The sequence below is a fragment of the Nicotiana tabacum genome, chromosome 23 (genome assembly GCF_000715075.1).
Source record: "Nicotiana tabacum cultivar K326 chromosome 23, ASM71507v2, whole genome shotgun sequence".
Lineage (NCBI taxonomy): Eukaryota > Viridiplantae > Streptophyta > Magnoliopsida > Solanales > Solanaceae > Nicotiana > Nicotiana tabacum.
Window position 1 is genome coordinate 18,766,355 of NC_134102.1, and position 17,454 is coordinate 18,783,808.

Below are 17,454 nucleotides of genomic sequence, written 5' to 3' on the forward strand. Positions count from 1 at the left end.
ATGACATCTCTATATATACATGCCAATATGCATATCGTATGTGATGCAACACAACAAAAGCCTCGCGTACTCACACTCTCGGAGTACTCAACCTGACTGTCTCAATTCTCACTTATCACACTCAATCACTCAGCACTGTACGGGGCATATCCAGCCCAAATACAAATAAGTCTATGGCAGATCCAACCCAAATGCAAATAAATCCAGGGCAGATCTAGCCCAATACAAATGAATCAATAGCAACTGCTCTTACTGTGGGTATGCAGACTCCAGAGGGGCAGATCCAGCCCAAGCGCTATAATAAGACAAATCCTGACATGCATCAATAAAGTTTGCTGCGGTGTACAGCCCGATCCCATAAATGTTACTCACAAACATGCCCTCGGCCTCACTCAGTCATCAATCTCTCCAATCTCTCGGGCTCACAACACTCATGCTAAGCAGCCCAAATCAATGATACAATATGTGACTAAGCTCCGCTTCTGCGCCCATACGCCGCATTTGCACGCAGGTGCGGAAATACCCTCGTACCTTCGACTACTGCACACCCCTTTCCAGGTCGCTTCTGCGCTTCCCTGTTCGCTTCTGCGAGCTCGCACATGCGATCAAAACTTCGCAAGTGCGATCGCACCAGACCCGGTGCACTTCAGCAGTCTTTTAATTCCAAACTTGATCCGTTTACCATCTGAACTCCACCTGAGGCCCCCGGAACCTCAACAAAAACATACTAACAAGTCCTAAAACACGATACGAACTTAGCCGAGGCCTCAAATCACATCAAACAACATCAAAAACACGAATCACATCGTAATTCACGTCTAATGAAAACTAAAAAATTCCAAATTCTACAATCAATGCCGAAACCTATCAAATCAAGTTCGATTGACTCCAAATTTTACACACAAGTCATAATTTACACCACGGACCTACTACAACTTCCGAAACCAAAATTTGAGTTCGGTAACCATAAAGTCAACTCTTGGTCAAACTTCTCAACTTCCAAAACTTCAAATTTCCAACTTTCGCCATTTCAAGCCTAAATCAACTACGGACCTCCAAATCACTATCCGAACACACTCCTAAGTCCGAAATCACCCAACGGAGCTATCAGAACCATCAAAACTCCATTCCAGAGTCATTTACACATAAGTTAATATCCGGTCAACTTTTACAACTTAAGCTTTCAACCTTGAGACTAAGTGTCTCAACTCCTTCAGAAATATCCCCGGATCCGAACCAGTTATCCCGGTAAGTCACATAGCAATAATTAAGCAGTAAATGGGGGGAACGAGGTTACAACACTCAAAACGACCGGTCGGGTCGTTATATTCTCCGTCCCTATTTATGTGGCGGAGTGCGGATTTCAAGAGTCAAAGGAGTTTTCCTTTGACCGTGACTATTTCATATGTTTTTTGATATTTTGAATTGTTAATTATTATGACTTATAGTATTTCGTGGTTTCCAAATATATAAATTTTATTTCAAAATTTAAAGATTTTATGTTTGAATTTACAGTCAAAATTTAAAAGTTTGACTCTTGAAACCACATAAATTGGGACGGTGAAAGTATTAATGTTTTCCGTTCGAGTTGCGCTTATGGGTCTATTAATGAAAAACTAGAGATAATTAGTTGGTATATGTGATATCAAATCATAGTATGGACAATCCTTGTAAATTTATTATCTGTGATCCTAGTTGATATCGATGTCTAATTCCCGGATTGATTAAGACTGAAAAATATACTAACAACAAACTGGAAATATACTAAAAACATAGGAATTGCATCATCTTCATAAATGACACAGTAGTACTTAAGATAAAAGAGTTTACAGTGGTTCATTTTCAGAAATCATGCTTCTGATATGAATCTACGAGGCTGGTCCACTTTTCAACAAGCTGCACTTTGCCCTTTGATATCCTTTAAAGAAAGCAAAGGAGTTCCTTTCTGGGAACTAAGAAGAATAATATAATATGGTTTGTCAATCCCACATCGATAGAAAATGAAAAACAGAGAGTTGAGAGGCATTATAGAATAAGAGACTCAAGCGGTAAGTAAAGCATACCTTTCTCGGCCTTTTGGCTAAGATCAAGTGTAGTATCTGTTCTTATCAGTTTAATATCTGATATGTGAGCCATCGGCTCACACGATATTAACTCAATTTTTTAAGGGGAAGGCTCATCAAGGTAGCTTGCTACCTAGGCCTTTGCGTGTCGCCCTGGTCTTGCACTATTGCCAATTTGGATGGGAAATCTATATTGTCAATGTATATTAATTTATTTTCTTTTTAGTCTATTTTAAAAAATATTTTTTTTATATTTAAAAATAATTTACTTTTATGTAATAATTAAAGCAGCACAAAATATCTTAATTTGACATGTGTTAACACATATAAGAATTAAACTCACCCTTGAAGGTTATGTTTGTAGGTAGCTTTGTATACTATAGCAGGGGCAGAGCTACTAAAAGTTAAGGGGATTCAAAAGTTATGTTAGGTTGACATTCTAGTATTTCTTTTAATCATCTTTTGTAAATACAATAAAAACTTTGTTCTATCAACCTTCGTTTTAATTTGATTACTTGGCCTAATAGTTTGTTAAGCTCGTCATGTTAAATAAATCTCTGAACTTTATATATACCGTCATTAGTGTTCTTACCTTTGACACCTTTTTCTCTTCTCTTTGCGTACTTGAGAAGTTCGAACATGTAAATCGGGAGTTTATGAAATTCCAAAGGTTTATATTTCTTTGGAAGGATGGAATTATGATTATGAAATTGAAATCTAGGGAAAGACGGCAAATATATGGATGAGCACCCTCTTCCTGTTATTATGTAATGTTGTGGAATAAGCACGATTAATCAAATGAAGTAAAATGCTTCGATAAGACCCCATGCTCTGAGCCGCAAAATATTCTTGACTAACTCATAGTTACACGGTATCAACCCCCATTTTTTTGAGAAATGTATATTTTTAGCCGCTCCCAAAAATAATAGGCGACAATTTTTTTTTTTTGGTATATATATATATATAATATACACTTTTTGGTTAGCAAAATACAATTAAATTCGGCTGACCGACTAATTTTGTATTTTTGCCTTTTTCTTTTATGGGGTAAGTTATTTAGGAAAGAGATAGGATGGTTTACACTACAAAGAAATCAAAGGAGTTCCTTTCTTGGAACTAATAAGAGTCATAGTAGGAGTAGTATAGTAAGGCATATCGACATAAATTGGAAAACAGAGAGTTGAGACTTGAGAGGCATTATAAAAGAATAGGCCCATGTGTCAAGTAAAACATACCTTTCTCGGCCTTTTGGCTAAGATCAAGTGTAGTATCTGTACTTATCAGTTTAATATCTGATATGTGGGCCATTGGATCATACGATATTAATTCAATTTTTTAAGGGGGAAGGCCCTTCAGGGTAACTTGCTATCCGGGCCTTTGCGCGTTGTTTTGGTGTTGCACTATGGCCAATGCCTGGCACACTCCATATCATGGAAAAATCCTGTTATGAGCTAATCAAATAATCTCGAGCTCAATGATTAAAGCATCTCATAGCAGAGCTGTAGATGTGCTGCCAAGATGAAAATGATAGTGGATGTTGGGACAATTCCATTTCTTCATTCTCATGTGTAAGTGAGCAAAGGAATCTTTATACAATAAATATCAGGAGCAAAATGCTTTAAGCTGTGGAAATCCTCTCTCGTGCAAAACCGAGGCCTCCCCCCAACCACATCGATAGACACTGATAAACAGAAAGTTGAGAGGCACTATAAAAGAAGAGGCCCATGCACAAATTAAAGCATACCTTTCTCGGCCTTTTGGCTAAGATCAAGTGTAGTATCTGTTCTTATCAGTTTAATATCTGATATGTGGGTCATCGGTTCACACGATATTAACTCACTTTTTTAAGGGGGAGAGTTCATTAAGGTAGCTTGCTACTTGGGTTCTCAAGCGTCGCCTATGTGTTGCACTACTGCATGAGCTTGGCGCACCCCACCAAATCAAGTGTAGAATTTTTTGTTTGTGTTGGACTTCTGTTCAATTTATCAAAATCTACCAAATCAAGTGTTAATTTTGTCTGCTTGTTTGGTCTTAACGACATGTCTTCTTTCAAAACAGATATCTTGAAATGCAGTGTGCCAGCTATGATGAATTCGTGACCTAAAATGAATTGCAGAGATGGTTCTGGAGAGAGAAGGAGGAGAGATGTTATTATTTTGTTTGTTACCAGCTATATAGATTTATTATCTAAGTACATGAGATTACAAAACTACCCTGCTCATCTCAATTAGATGGATTTTCAGCTTTGAATTTCTGGTAAATTTTCAACTTTCAAGGTGACTAACAATTCAATTTCAAAATGCAACTAGAACATTTCAACTAAATCTATTATCCGGAAACCATCGGCATTAAAAGGAAGAAAGTTTTGCAAAAATCACATTTTAATGTCTTTAACTCCTGATACACACTTACGACGTCTGTCTTTGTATTGCCAAATTTATACTTTTTTGCAGTTCTTCAAACACCATAACAGGGAAAATATAGTTCAGAAGGATGGAATTAAAATCTGGGAAATGACGGCAAGAATATGGATGAGCACCCTCTTACTGTTAAAGTTGGCGTAACTGTTAAAGTTGTTGCTATGTGGCCAGTAGGTCACGCGTTCGAGCTGTGGAATAACCACGAGTAATCAAATGAAATAAAGTGATCTGATAAGGCACATGTTGCGAGCCGCAAAATAATCTTGGCTAACTTACAGGGTTTCAAGCCCCTTTTCTTTTCTGGGGTGAGTTATTTAGTAGAGAGAAGGATTGTTTACACTACAAAGAAATCAAAGGAGTTCCTTTCTGGGAACTAAGAAGTGTAATAGTATAATAAGGTATGTCAATCCACATTGATAGAAACTGAAAAGCAGAGCGTTGAGAGGCATTATAGAAGAAGGCCTTTTGGCTAAGATCAAGTGTAGTATCTGTTCTTATCAGTTTAATATTTGATATGTGAGTCATTAGCTCACACGATATTAACTCAATTTTTTAAGGGCTTGCACTATTGCTTGGGCCTGGCGCATCCCACCAAATCAAGTCTAAATGTTTTATGTTTGTCAGACATGTTCCAAGCTATTTTGTTGGAATATACCTGCCCTTGCGGCAAATGTTCACATATATGTTATTATCAAGTAAAACTTGTACAAATTGTAGCGAAGACGCATGCTGTGTGGCTTTTTGTTAGAGCTGTAAATGTGCAACATGTCTTCATTCTGATGTTTAAGTGATCAAAGGAATCATTACACAATTTAATATCAAGAACGAATGAAATGGATCTCTCTGATGTGTAAGTGGAGAACATTTGGTATTCTGAAACAGAAAACCGGATATTTTTTACGGCGGCTTGGTCAAATTCACAGTTACAATGCATTTTACAAGGTTTATCTGGGATTTCAGGATTTACAAAGGATCCAGCGTACGCATGACTTTTCGCAAGCGGTGTCACCATTTAGAGTGGAATAATACACAAATCTCTATATTAAAGAAAGAAAAAAAAGTATAACTCAAATTATATGAATAAAGCACAACTTAATCATTTTACAACTCGTCTTCAAAAAAATTTACTTTTTGAAATGTATTCAAAATAACCCCTTTAGAACTCGCAGCAACATCCTTTCGAACCCATGATATATCCTAGAAAACTAGGGTGCTTGACCAAACGAACTACTTACCTGGTTATGTCAAGCGGGATCACTTCAATCAGTTTATACATGTTTTAGCTTCTGCATTTTAATTATTATAAGTATTTAGTAAAATTTTCCGAGACACCGCTTCGCCCAACATAAATTCGTCGCAGGATCCAGCCTATTATAAGCAGCACTCCCAGGAATTTCAAGCATGCGATACCTGAGATGCTAACCGATCTGATACAATTTGCAAGGTTTAGATCGCGCAAGAACTCTAATATTGAGAGTTTGTGGTGCTGCAATATTTATCTCGAGTAAACTTAAGGGAAAAGCACGAGGAAGTGCTTTCGACTGTATATGATCAGGAAGAATGAGCTTTCCAAGAAATTAAATATAGTCATTAGAAGTGTACTAAGTTCTTCAGTTCCTAAAAATGGAAGCTTGTGGTTTTGCAGGTATGCTCCATTTTTGGCTTTTGCACCTCACTTGCCATTAAGAAAGATATCATGGTTTATGTTTGAGAGTGCTAAATGTGCTCCATATAATATACAAGGGATCATTTTAAGGGCCCGTTTGGCCATAGATTAAAAAAAAAATCACTTTTTTCATTAAATTTTAATTTTTTCGAAATCAATGTTTGGCTATGAAAATTTTAAATTTCACTTGAAGTTGAATTTCGGAATTCTTCGAAAATTTGAAAAACTCCAAAAAATTATTTTTCAAAATTTACTTCAAGTCACTCAGAAAAATTCAAAAACAGCTCCAAGTTGTATTCATGTCTCAAACCTTGTTAGTTTTGACACTGATAATAGATTATATCTGAACTGAGGAATGTATAGCACATTTTCTATTGTGCTCCATACTGAAAGTATACTAGTACCAATGTGTGTAACATTAGCTACTTCTCCATTAGGTAGATGAACTTGCTTATAATTACTAGGTTTGATTTCTTCTGCCTTAGACAACAGATTAGGATCAGACACCATGTGGTTGGTAGCTCCTGTATCAATAATCCAGCCATGAGCTTTATTATCCACTAAACATGCACTACTGATAGATGCCATATTTGCTGAGGGAATAGTTCCAATAACTTTGTTTAGCATCTGCACTATTTGATCATAATGTTCCTTAGTAAATGAATAAGCAGGAGTTTGAGATGTTTGTTTCCCTGCCCACTGTTATGAAGTCCTGGAGTCTGCATTATGAATTGTGGTTGTGCCTGACACTTTTGATCTGTTTCGTCAGTGAAGACACTGTAAGCAGAGGAATTGACTGCTCCCCCTTTCTTCTTGGATTTAGGTCCTTGTGGATAACCAATGATCTTGTAGCAATTTTCTTTGCTATGACCCTTCTTCCTACAATACTCACAAAACTCACCATAGCCTTTCCATAGTCCTGGATAACTATTAGGATAAAAGTTGCCAGACTGCACATTAGGACCACTAGTTTGAAAGTTGTTGCTTTGAGAGCTTCTAGATCTAGAACTGAGCAAAGCAGTAGGCTCAAAGTTCTCAGAAGTGATAGTAGTTGTGCCTAAGTTTCCTGCTATAGCAGCTACTGATTTTTGGCTCTCATCTCTCATGATCATAGAGTATGCTTGATTCACTGAGGGTAAAGTATGCATTAGTAGTATCTGACTCCTTGCTAGAGAGTATGACTCATTCAGGCCCATTAGAAATTGATACAACTTTTGCCTTCTCATGTGTACTACATAGTCTCTAGATTTTTCACAATCACAACTAGGTGTAGGCACTAGAGTTTCGTATTCATCCCACAGATCCTTTAATTTTGTATAGTACACAGAGACTGAAGAGGTACCTTGATACAAAGTCGCAATCTTCTCCTTGTGCAAATTGTACGACCTAAATCCATCTACCTTGCTGAATCTCTCTCGGAGATCTTCCCACACTGCATGTGCACTTGATCCAAACACAACTCCTCCAATAAGTTGAGGAGCTACAACATTCATCAACCAGGAGAGTACAATAGCATTACATCTCTCCCACTGTTCCCACAGATTATCTCGAAACTTCTCATTTTTCCATTTTCCTTCTACAATGCCTAGCTTGTTTCTTCCTCGTAGAGCAATTCTCATTGATCGATCCCAAAGAGCATAGTTATCAGTACCTGTTAATTGAAACGAAATGAGATGAGCTCCAATCGTATCTGCTGGTCCAAGGTACAGAGGGTGATGGTGAGGTAAATCGACCAAAAAATCATCGCAGTTTGATTTTCGTCCACAGCGTCAGCAGTTATACCCGCTCCAGTGACAGATGTGTTCGCAGGAGCAGTATCTTCCATGGCTTCTTAGTTGTGCTTCGACAACAATTAGGGCGAGAATGTCTATGGCAAATTTTTCAATCACAAATCTAACCGCTCAACACACGCAGCTTCAGCTTGAATCGATGAGGACTAAAATCACTAGCCTTAAGGCTTTGATACCATGCTGAATTAGCAGATCTGAGATGAAGAACCCTAGCTAAGACAAGAGATGAAATGAAATGAGGAAGGAAGAAGAATATCGGTATCTTTTTCATTCAATGAAACAATGGGCTACAACTCTGTATTTATACAATTAGTTACTATTAGAACTAACTAACCGCCTCGAACAATCTACTAACAACTCTACTGATAAATAGACTAAAATGCCCCTGCTCTATATACAAACTAAGTGACCCCTTTCTCTACATATATCCTAGAAAACTAGGGCGCTTGACCAAACGAACTACTTACCTGGTTATGTCAAGCGGGATCACTTCAATCACTTTATACATGTTTTAGCTTCTGCATTTTAATTATTATAAGTATTTAGTAAAATTTTCCGAGACACCGCTTCGCCCAACGTAAATCCGCCCCTGGATCCAGCATATTATAAGCAGCACTCCCAGGAATTTCAAGCATGTGATACCTGAGATGCTAACCGATCTGATACAATTTGCAAGGTTTAGATCGCGCAAGAACTCTAATATTGAGAGTTTGTGGTGCTGCAACATTTATCTCGAGTAAACTTAAGGGAAAAGCACGAGGAAGTGCTTTCGATTGTATATGATCAGGAAGAATGAGCTTTCCAAGAAATTAAATATAGTCATTAGAAGTGTACTAAGTTCTTCAGTTCCTAAAAATGGAAGCTTGTGGTTTTGCAGGTATGCTCCACTTTTGGCTTTTGCACCTCACTTGCCATTAAGAAAGATATCATGGTTTATGTTTGAGAGTGCTAAATGTGCTCCATATAATATACAAGGGATCATTTTAAGGGCCCGTTTGGCCATAGATTAAAAAAAAAAATCACTTTTTTCGTTAAATTTTAATTTTTTCGAAATCAATGTTTGGCTATGAAAATTTTAAATTTCACTTGAAATTGAATTTCGGAATTCTTCGAAAATTTAAAAAACTCCAAAAAATTATTTTTCAAAATTTACTTCAAGTCACTCAGAAAAATTCAAAAACAGCTCCAAGTTGTATTCATGTCTCAAACACAACTCTAATTTTCAAATACCATTTTCACTTGATTTTTACTTTTTTCAAAATTTCACAATTCTTATGTCCAAACGCCCAATAAGTCTACCCTCAATGTTAATGGACTATGTTGGATCTTTTCTCTTCTATTTACATCAGCACCTACTAATAAAGATATAGCTGCACAAAAAAGCTCAAAATTATACTTTATCTTTGGCCTCCTCACGTGCCTGTGCCTGTCACATAGTTTTTAATTTGTTCCCTCCAAACGAATAGCTACTATGTCTGATGTCTCTCTGTCTTCGATCATTTTTGCGAAGAGAGTAATGCCAAGCAACTCATCTGTAAGGAAACAATTAGAAGAATTCTGAAAATAAAGAAAGTCTAAGAGCTGAGAAACTATCTGTTTAATTTATATTCTTGCTTACCCAAAAGAAAGAAAGATAACAGGTGCAGTGCTCAATCTTTTATTGAAGAACCTATTGCAAACAATAAGTAAAAATGTGAAGCTAATTGCTGGTGCAAAGGGACAGCTTGAACATCTGGTGAAAAAAAATTAAAAACCTCAATGCTTTCCTAGCTATAGAGGATGCTGTGAAAACTCAAAGCAACAACACTGGAAAAAGTTTGTCAGAAAAACTCGTATTAATATGCAGTCAAACCTCTTTATAATAGTCTCGTTTGTTCAATATATTTTTAGTTGTTATAACGTAGTGCTATTATAGAACATATATTATAACATTAACATAGAAATTGATTCAACTTGACTTTTATAGTGAATGGTTGTTATATGACGATATTGTTATATAAATGTCTGACTGTAGTATACAAAGTTGAGGATGTCTATCAATCTTGATAAGCTCTTCTGCACGTAGAGAAAAATATAATTAAAAGAAGGTTGATTATTGCAGCCGTCAAAGAGCTCGAAAATCAGGTGAGAACCGTCATTGAAAGGTGAAGAAAACTTCGTGAGGAAAACCTCGGCAATATCTCGGATGTTCCAAAAGCCAATTTGGTTTTCAAAAAACTCAGCTACTCTTGGTATTACTCTCTTTGCAAAAAACGATGTAAGACAGAGAGACTGATAGCTAATCGTTTGTACGGAATAAATCCGTTAAAAAAGCTGTGTGTAGGGTTATGACTAAAATTGCACTATTTTGTTGAAGCAAATGGACTATTGGTGCTCCATGGGAAAGAATATGTATGATTTTAGGTTTTTTCTCCGCTTCTCAACAAGCTGCAGTTTGCCCTTTGGTAACCTTCCAAGAAAGCAGAGAAGTTCCTTTCTGGGAACTTAAAAGAATAATATATAATAAGATTTGTCAATCCCACATCGATAGAAAATGGAAAACAAAGAGTTGAAAGGCAGTACAAAAATGAGGCCCATGAACAAAGTAAAGCATACCTTTCTCGGCCTTTTGGCTAAGATCAAGTGTAGTATCTGTTCTTATCAGTTTAATATCTGATATGTGGGCCATCGGCTTACACGATATTAATTTAATTTTTTAAGGGGAAAGGTCCATCAAGGTAGCTTGCTATCTGGATCTTTGCGTGTCGCCCTGGTCTTGCACTATTGCTTGGGCCTGGCGCACCCTACCAAATCAAGTGCTAATGTTTTCTGTTCGAGTTGTGCAAATGTCAGGCTATATATTCCATTTACGTCAGCAGCTAGTAATAAAAAGTTAGTAGAAGTTTACAACGAGCTCTGCAATTTGCTCTATTTAGTCCTTCTAGAACAGAGTGCTCATTACATTTAGCTTGCTCTTGGTTGAACAAGAGATTCATTTTCAGTTAATTCAATGTGATTAAACAATACAACTTCAATGCAACAGGATAACTTCAACTAAATCTATCATCCTAAACCAGCGGAATAAAAAAAGGAAGAAAGCTTTGAAAAAAATCTGTTTTTCTGCTGTCAAAGTTTATTAATAATCTCAAAGAATTCGATAATTCTATTTCTACAATGTTGCACATTGCTGAAAACATTCTCATGACATGTCGTTGGAAGGCTTGTGTCGCTAGTAAATCTCCTTTCCTATAAGACTAAGACCAAGATGTTCCGGATAATACACTTTGAGCCATTAGAAAACGCGTGCACGGACATAATTATGGGTTGAGAAGTTTCTATATCATGTGCCGGGTCCGTGCACGCGTTTATAATGCTGGATACTCAGACAACAACTTGCCATGTAAACGAGGAATACATGATAACTGTGCTATGTATCTGCATTATCATCTTGAGCACTTTCAGAAATGTTTCTTCGTAGGGGCATATACCGGTACTTCTTTTCACTGAAAAGGCTATAAGCTGTTAGTATTCGTTTAAATCCAGCTCTTCCCAGTTATCTTATTCACTCTTTTTTCTTGCATCTGCCTCCGAATCTCAAGAGCATCGGCCCACCGGCCTACTGCTCTGTACACATTTGCTAGAAGAACATAACTCAAATGATAATCAGGTTTTAGTTCCATCATTTTCTTTGCAATACGCTCCGCAGCAGTAGGATTTGTGCTGCTAGTACAAGCGCCAAGTAGGGTAGCCCAAAGGGAAGAATCGTTTCTGCATTCTGCACCTAGAATCAAGCTTTCAGCTTCTTCTATCTCTCCAACCCGACCAAGAAGATCGACCATGCAACTATAATGCTCAATATGAGGTTTGATACCATACTCATTAATCATTGAGAGAAAATACTTTCGCCCTTCATCAACCATACCACTGTGACTACAAGCAAAAAGAACTGCGATAAAGCTGATGTAATCCGGTTTGACCTCTTCACTAATCATCTCCTCGAATACTGCAATGGCTTCCGTGCCTTTCCCATTCTGAGCAAATCCAGATATCATTGAGTTCCAGGTAACGGAATTCGTAACCTTCATTTGGCGAAAAATAACATAGGCGTAACTATCAAAGCCACATTTTGCATATAGATCAACTAGAGCTGATTCCACAATAACATCACTCCAGCCACCTCTCCTTAAATACTGGCAGTGAACTTCCTTCCCCGACTTCAAAGCTGCCAACCCGGCACAGGCACGAAGAACAGTCCCAAAGCTATAAAGATCAACTTTCCCCATCATCCTAAAAAGCTCGATAACAGCGTCAAAGTCACCCTTTTGACAGTATCCGCCCATCAACGCACACCACGACACAAAATTCGTCTTAGCCATTCGGTCAAAAACACGCTGAGAATCACTAACCAGCCCACATTTCGCATACATATCCACTAAACTACTATCCACAACAACATTCCCACAAAGTCCACTTGTTACAATCTTAGCATGAACTTCTCTACCTTGCCTCGGCCTACCCGAATTACCCAGTGCAGTCAGCACACTTCCAAACGTAAACAAATCGGGCAACAACCCATTCTTCCTATGCATTAAATAAAACAACCTCAAAGCCTCCTCATGCAATTCACACCTCGTGAGACCCGAAATAACCGAAGTCCAACAAACAGCATCTGGTTCAGGCAATTCATCAAACACCTTAACTGCATCACCTGATTCACAATTCTTTCCATACATATCAATCAATGCGCTCACAATCACATTATTCTCATCAAATCCACGGATAATCACAACACCATGAAACCCACGGCCCAATTTCAAAAGCCCAATTTCAGAACAAGCTTTAATCACAGCAGATAAAGTGAACCCATTTGGCTCAAAACCCAAACCAATCATTTCTCCATACAATTTCAAAGAAACATTAGGCTTTCCTATTTTAACATACCCAGTTATCATCGAAGACCAAGCAACAACATCCTTGTACAACATTCCATCAAAGAACCTACGAGTATCCGCAAAAGTGGGACCCAATTTGAAATACAAAGCAAGCAAGCTGTTCCCGACAAAACGGTCATTTTCGAGGCCCGTTTTGATGACGTGACAGTGGAATTGAAGCCCGTGATTGAATGAATGGGCTTTCGTACATGCTTGTATTAATGTGGCGTATAGTATTGGTTTTGAGGAGATTCTATTAGCAGAGCTTATGGTGTTGAGAAGGTTTAGAGCTTGGGAAAGTAATCCTGACCTGCAAAGTTGGATTGTTTCGGATTCTTTAGAGGGTGGATTTGTGAGGGAAGTAATAGAGCTGTAATGGCGTTGGATAAATAGTTTCAAGAACATGACAGACACTGCTGAGGAAGAATCAGCCGTTGAGTCGTTTTTTTTGAAAAAAAAAAATTAGAGCCTCCCCTACATTTGTTGGTGCTTTTATATTAGAAAAAAATGATTAGCCAGAAATTTTCTAAATCGCCAAGTGACGCATAGTCTGTGCCTATGGTAACATAATACTACCTCCGTTCCATTTCATTTTGGTGCGTTCTAAAAAGAATGACCCGTTTTTAAATTTGAAAATAATTTTATTTAAACTTATAATTCTATCCTTAATGAGAAACTTTTATAACCACACAAATACTCCGGGACTCTTTTTGAATTATTTAGGACCACAAATTCCAAAAGTCTTCATTTTTTCTTATACTCCGTGCCTAGTCAAACAAGTTCACATAAATTAAAACGGAGGGAGTATATATTAACTCCAATACCGTGTTACACACCATCAAGATTTTGTATAACATGGGTGGTCAGAGCTGGATTCAGAATTTAAAGTTGTTTACCCTTTAAAGTTATTAGTGTTGAAGGGGAGTCTTGGCGCAACTGGTAAAGTTGCTGACATGTAACCAGGCAGTCACTGGTTCGAGCCGTGGAAACAGCCTCTTACAAAAATGCAGGGTAAGGCTGCGTACAATAGACCCTTGTGGTCCAGCACTTCCCCGGACCCCGCGCATAGCGGGAGCTTAGTGTATTGGGCTGCCCTTTTTAGTGTTGAAACCATTGTATTTTTAAAGTTATGGGTTCATATCAACTGTTTGTTACAATTTTAGTGAATTTTTACACATAAATTTATGGTTCGCAGTAAAAATACCGAGTTCAGATGAACTCGCCAGCAATATGCTACATCTGCCTCTAATCCGCGGAGTCTTTACAAATTTAGTGTAACCAATTATAATAGGTTGGTTATCATTTTTATCAGGTTATCAATTAATGTTTATCATAAGAGTTTTATCAATAATTACTATATAAATGACATAATTATGTAAGAATTTTTCAGGTGTAATTACTGCATCAAGCTTAGACTCAACCATGAAAGTGTACTGTCATACCTGAAATGTCCAAACAGAAGTCCATAAATATCCTATTTGGTCAAACAGAAGTCCATAAATATCTTTTGTTTAATGACTTTAATTTCCTATTTGGTCAAATATATAAAGACCAGGTCAAGGCAATTTCTTCGGCTATGTTAATATGAGGCAGAGGTCACAAACCAAGTGGCCCAAAAAAAAAAAAAAAATTCTTCCTGTTTTATCGACCGTCCTCATGTTTGTTTTGTTGGAATTTTAATACTAACAAGTGACTGGTTCACCTCTAATAATATGACTTTCAAATCTTCACCAAACAAATGAATTTGGTTTGTTATTGTCTCTTAATGAAGGCTTTTCTCTTGTCACCTTCTCTTCTTCTTTTTCCTCTACCAATTCATAACCCCTTTGGACATGGCCACAAGCCTATCATTCTAATTGCAAATATTATAAGGATTGAAGAGAGAAGGCTTAGACAAGATAAAACCAACTTTAGTTTAGATTACACTTTGAAAAAAATAGAGGAAAGGAAATTATTTAAGGTGGCGAAAAGATGAATGACTTGTTTTCTCCTTCGTTAAAAAAATATCAGGACCTGAAACAACAGGTCCAAATGGATGATCTGGAAGCCGGGGCCGGAGGGTCCGGCCCCGACCCTTCCCAGAATGAAAGCATTGATCTTGCTAAATTCTTTGAAGATGTAGAGAATGTGAAAGAAGATATGAAGGATGTTGAGAAGCTTTATAAAAGATTGCAAGAATCAAATGAAGAGAGCAAAACCGTGCATAGTGCTAAAACTGTGAAGGAAATAAGGTCTCGAATGGATAATGATGTGACACAGGTCTTGAAACGAGTAAAGATCATCAAAGGAAAGCTTGAAGCTTTGGAAAGATCCAATGCAGCTAATAGGAAAATGCCAGGTTGTGGTCCAGGATCCTCTGCTGATCGAACGAGGACTTCTGTAGTTAGCGGTTTAGGAAAGAAATTAAAAGTTCTCATGGATGATTTCCAAGCATTGAGAGCAAGAATGAATTCAGAATACAAGGAAACGGTGGCAAGAAGGTACTAGTAAATGGTGTAACAATCTTATCTAAAAGTTTAAATTATTAGAGAGAGCAAGCTCTTATCCTTGAGCATATTCCCTATCTATTAGTAAGGTTGTCAAAAGGCTCTCTGCTAGATCCTTTATAACTCTAATATAAATAACAGGGATAGGGGCGTTATCGAGCAAGAAAATAAATGCACTACGCCCTTGCTTCATGTCTTATTTTTCACTAAGAAACTAATCTAATAGAAACGGTGTTTTATATCAAAGTCAACTTTCTCTCTTTCTAGTTTAGTGAAATAAGGGGCCTTGCAACCTAAGTTGCTCGCACTTTTCACTTTCGGTGTCGTACCCATGTCGACACGACGTGGGTGTGAGTGTGGGTAAGAGATCCTTACCAGATCTAGTCAACCAATTTTGGATACTTTGACCAAAATCGACGGAGAAATTCAGGACAGATACAATAATTTGTTAAATCAAAACAAAAGATAGGGTGAAACTAAAGAAAATGGAATACCTTGTATATAGAAATTTCTATGTCAGTTCTTTTTTTTTTAATCTCCTTTTCGAATTCTCGTTTTAATTAATATTTTCTCTTTCTCATCTACCATATATGTTTGTCATATAATATCTCATAATTTAGACATATTCTTATATTTGAATTATTTTTAGCCGAAACCTCGCACTTGTATCCTTACTTGAATTTGTACCCGGATTCTAAAATTTAGATCATGAATGATCCAACCTCTACATCTGCACCCGTATCGGATACCCGTACCCGAGTACGAGCAGCTTAGCTTTCAACCTTAATTCAAGTTGCTTCACCCTACCTTTCTATTTTCTCAAATAGACATTTTGGAATCTCTTGTTCATAGATCCTGAAACTAGATCAATATCCATTCTCAATCGAACTATTTGTTTACTTATTTATATCTTCAATAGGTACTTCACCGTGACAGGAGAGAAAGCAGACGATGAACTAATAGAGAATTTGATATCAAGTGGAGAGAGCGAGTCATTTCTCCAAAAGGCGATTCAAGAACAAGGAAGGGGACAGATTATGGACACCATATCAGAAATTCAAGAACGACATGATGCTGTGAAGGAAATTGAGAAGAACTTGATTGAGCTACATCAAATTTTCCTAGACATGGCTGCACTAGTGGAAGCACAGGGACAACAATTGAATGATATAGAGAGTCATGTGGCACATGCAAGTTCATTTGTTAGAAGAGGAACTGATCAACTCCAAGAGGCTAGGGTGTTGCAGAAAAGCTCAAGAAAATGTACTTGCATTGCCATTCTCCTTATCATTCTGCTTATCGTTGTCCTCACTTTTCCACTTTGGTCACCTTTAATTACTAGCCGATTGTAGAAATGATCTCTAACAACAAGAGAAAAGACCCTTTTGGGGATATTCATTGTAAGAATATTTTCTTTTCTTTTCTTTATTCATTGTTTGTGTGACAATACTTATAGAAGTAACTTCTGTCATATTAATGGCTTGTTTCATTCATACATATATATATATATATATATATATATATATATATATATATATATATATATATATATATATATATATATATTGTATTCCTTTGTATCCATCTGTACAATAAATATTGTTTACCCTCAAAATCGGATAGCAATTGAATTTGTACGCGGTTTTAAGGATACATGATCTAACTTGATACAAAATGAGAAATCAGATTTAAATTGAAATTAATGATAAACAAGTAAATGCAAACCTCACATGTTGAATAATCTTGGCCTTGAAGGTTGATCACCCTCGAGTCAAAGATGCTGCAATCGGTGCCGGAACAGAGTGATGAGATGACTAGAAATAACAGTTTATTGCTTTGGGATGCGTGTTACCATGTTCTTTACAAATAATCAGACCCCTTTATATAGTAGAGGAGTCCTACTTTAGGTACAATTCCATATAAGGCAAAAAATCTCATGATTCGCTAATTAATCGGTTTCATTGATACATGCCGAGATTCCCGCCGTGATATCCGACCGGTTACAGATATTTCGGCCGTCAATAATGTTTTCTCGAATTAATTCGAAGTCGTGGTCAGTTCCGGGGTTACAAACTTGATAATCTTGAAGACGCATATTCTAACCTCGTGCCTAGGTTCG

General features: G+C 37.1%; 2 protein-coding genes and 5 non-coding genes across 7 annotated transcripts; 6 read left to right on the top strand and 1 right to left on the bottom strand.

Annotated features, from left to right (window-relative positions):
- Positions 1 to 2,059: 2,059 nt before the first annotated feature.
- LOC142177663 (U2 spliceosomal RNA) lies at positions 2,060 to 2,253 on the top strand. The gene has a single exon (XR_012706236.1). It is a non-coding gene; the product is annotated as a U2 spliceosomal RNA (small nuclear RNA).
- A 1,041-nt stretch (positions 2,254 to 3,294) lies between these two features.
- Positions 3,295 to 3,490, top strand: LOC142177664 (U2 spliceosomal RNA). Its single transcript, XR_012706237.1, has one exon. It is a non-coding gene; the product is annotated as a U2 spliceosomal RNA (small nuclear RNA).
- A 313-nt stretch (positions 3,491 to 3,803) lies between these two features.
- Positions 3,804 to 3,999, top strand: LOC142177658 (U2 spliceosomal RNA). Its single transcript, XR_012706231.1, has one exon. It is a non-coding gene; the product is annotated as a U2 spliceosomal RNA (small nuclear RNA).
- A 934-nt stretch (positions 4,000 to 4,933) lies between these two features.
- Positions 4,934 to 5,127, top strand: LOC142177674 (U2 spliceosomal RNA). Its single transcript, XR_012706244.1, has one exon. It is a non-coding gene; the product is annotated as a U2 spliceosomal RNA (small nuclear RNA).
- A 5,403-nt stretch (positions 5,128 to 10,530) lies between these two features.
- LOC142177923 (U2 spliceosomal RNA) lies at positions 10,531 to 10,726 on the top strand. Its single transcript, XR_012706451.1, has one exon. It is a non-coding gene; the product is annotated as a U2 spliceosomal RNA (small nuclear RNA).
- A 242-nt stretch (positions 10,727 to 10,968) lies between these two features.
- On the bottom strand, positions 10,969 to 13,418 carry LOC107799642 (pentatricopeptide repeat-containing protein At1g03540-like). Its single transcript, XM_016622782.2, has one exon. It carries the CDS (start codon positions 13,252 to 13,254, stop codon positions 11,452 to 11,454), a length of 1,803 nt encoding a protein of 600 aa, XP_016478268.1. The 5' UTR covers positions 13,255 to 13,418; the 3' UTR covers positions 10,969 to 11,451.
- A 1,153-nt stretch (positions 13,419 to 14,571) lies between these two features.
- Positions 14,572 to 16,751, top strand: LOC107799640 (syntaxin-124-like). The gene is made up of 2 exons (XM_016622779.2): positions 14,572 to 15,329; positions 16,255 to 16,751. Exons 1-2 carry the CDS (start codon positions 14,821 to 14,823, stop codon positions 16,685 to 16,687), a joined length of 942 nt encoding a protein of 313 aa, XP_016478265.1. The 5' UTR covers positions 14,572 to 14,820; the 3' UTR covers positions 16,688 to 16,751.
- Positions 16,752 to 17,454: the final 703 nt, after the last annotated feature.

Excerpts from the sequence above, each read along its gene's own strand:
- LOC107799640 (XM_016622779.2), top strand. The coding sequence starts at position 14,821 with ATGAATGACTTGTTTTCTCCTTCGTTAAAAAAATATCAGGACCTGAAA. Across the intron at positions 15,330-16,254 it reads AAGGAAACGGTGGCAAGAAG|GTACTTCACCGTGACAGGAG; the intron begins GTACTAGTAAAT and ends TATCTTCAATAG.
- LOC107799642 (XM_016622782.2), bottom strand. The coding sequence starts at position 13,254 with ATGTTCTTGAAACTATTTATCCAACGCCATTACAGCTCTATTACTTCC.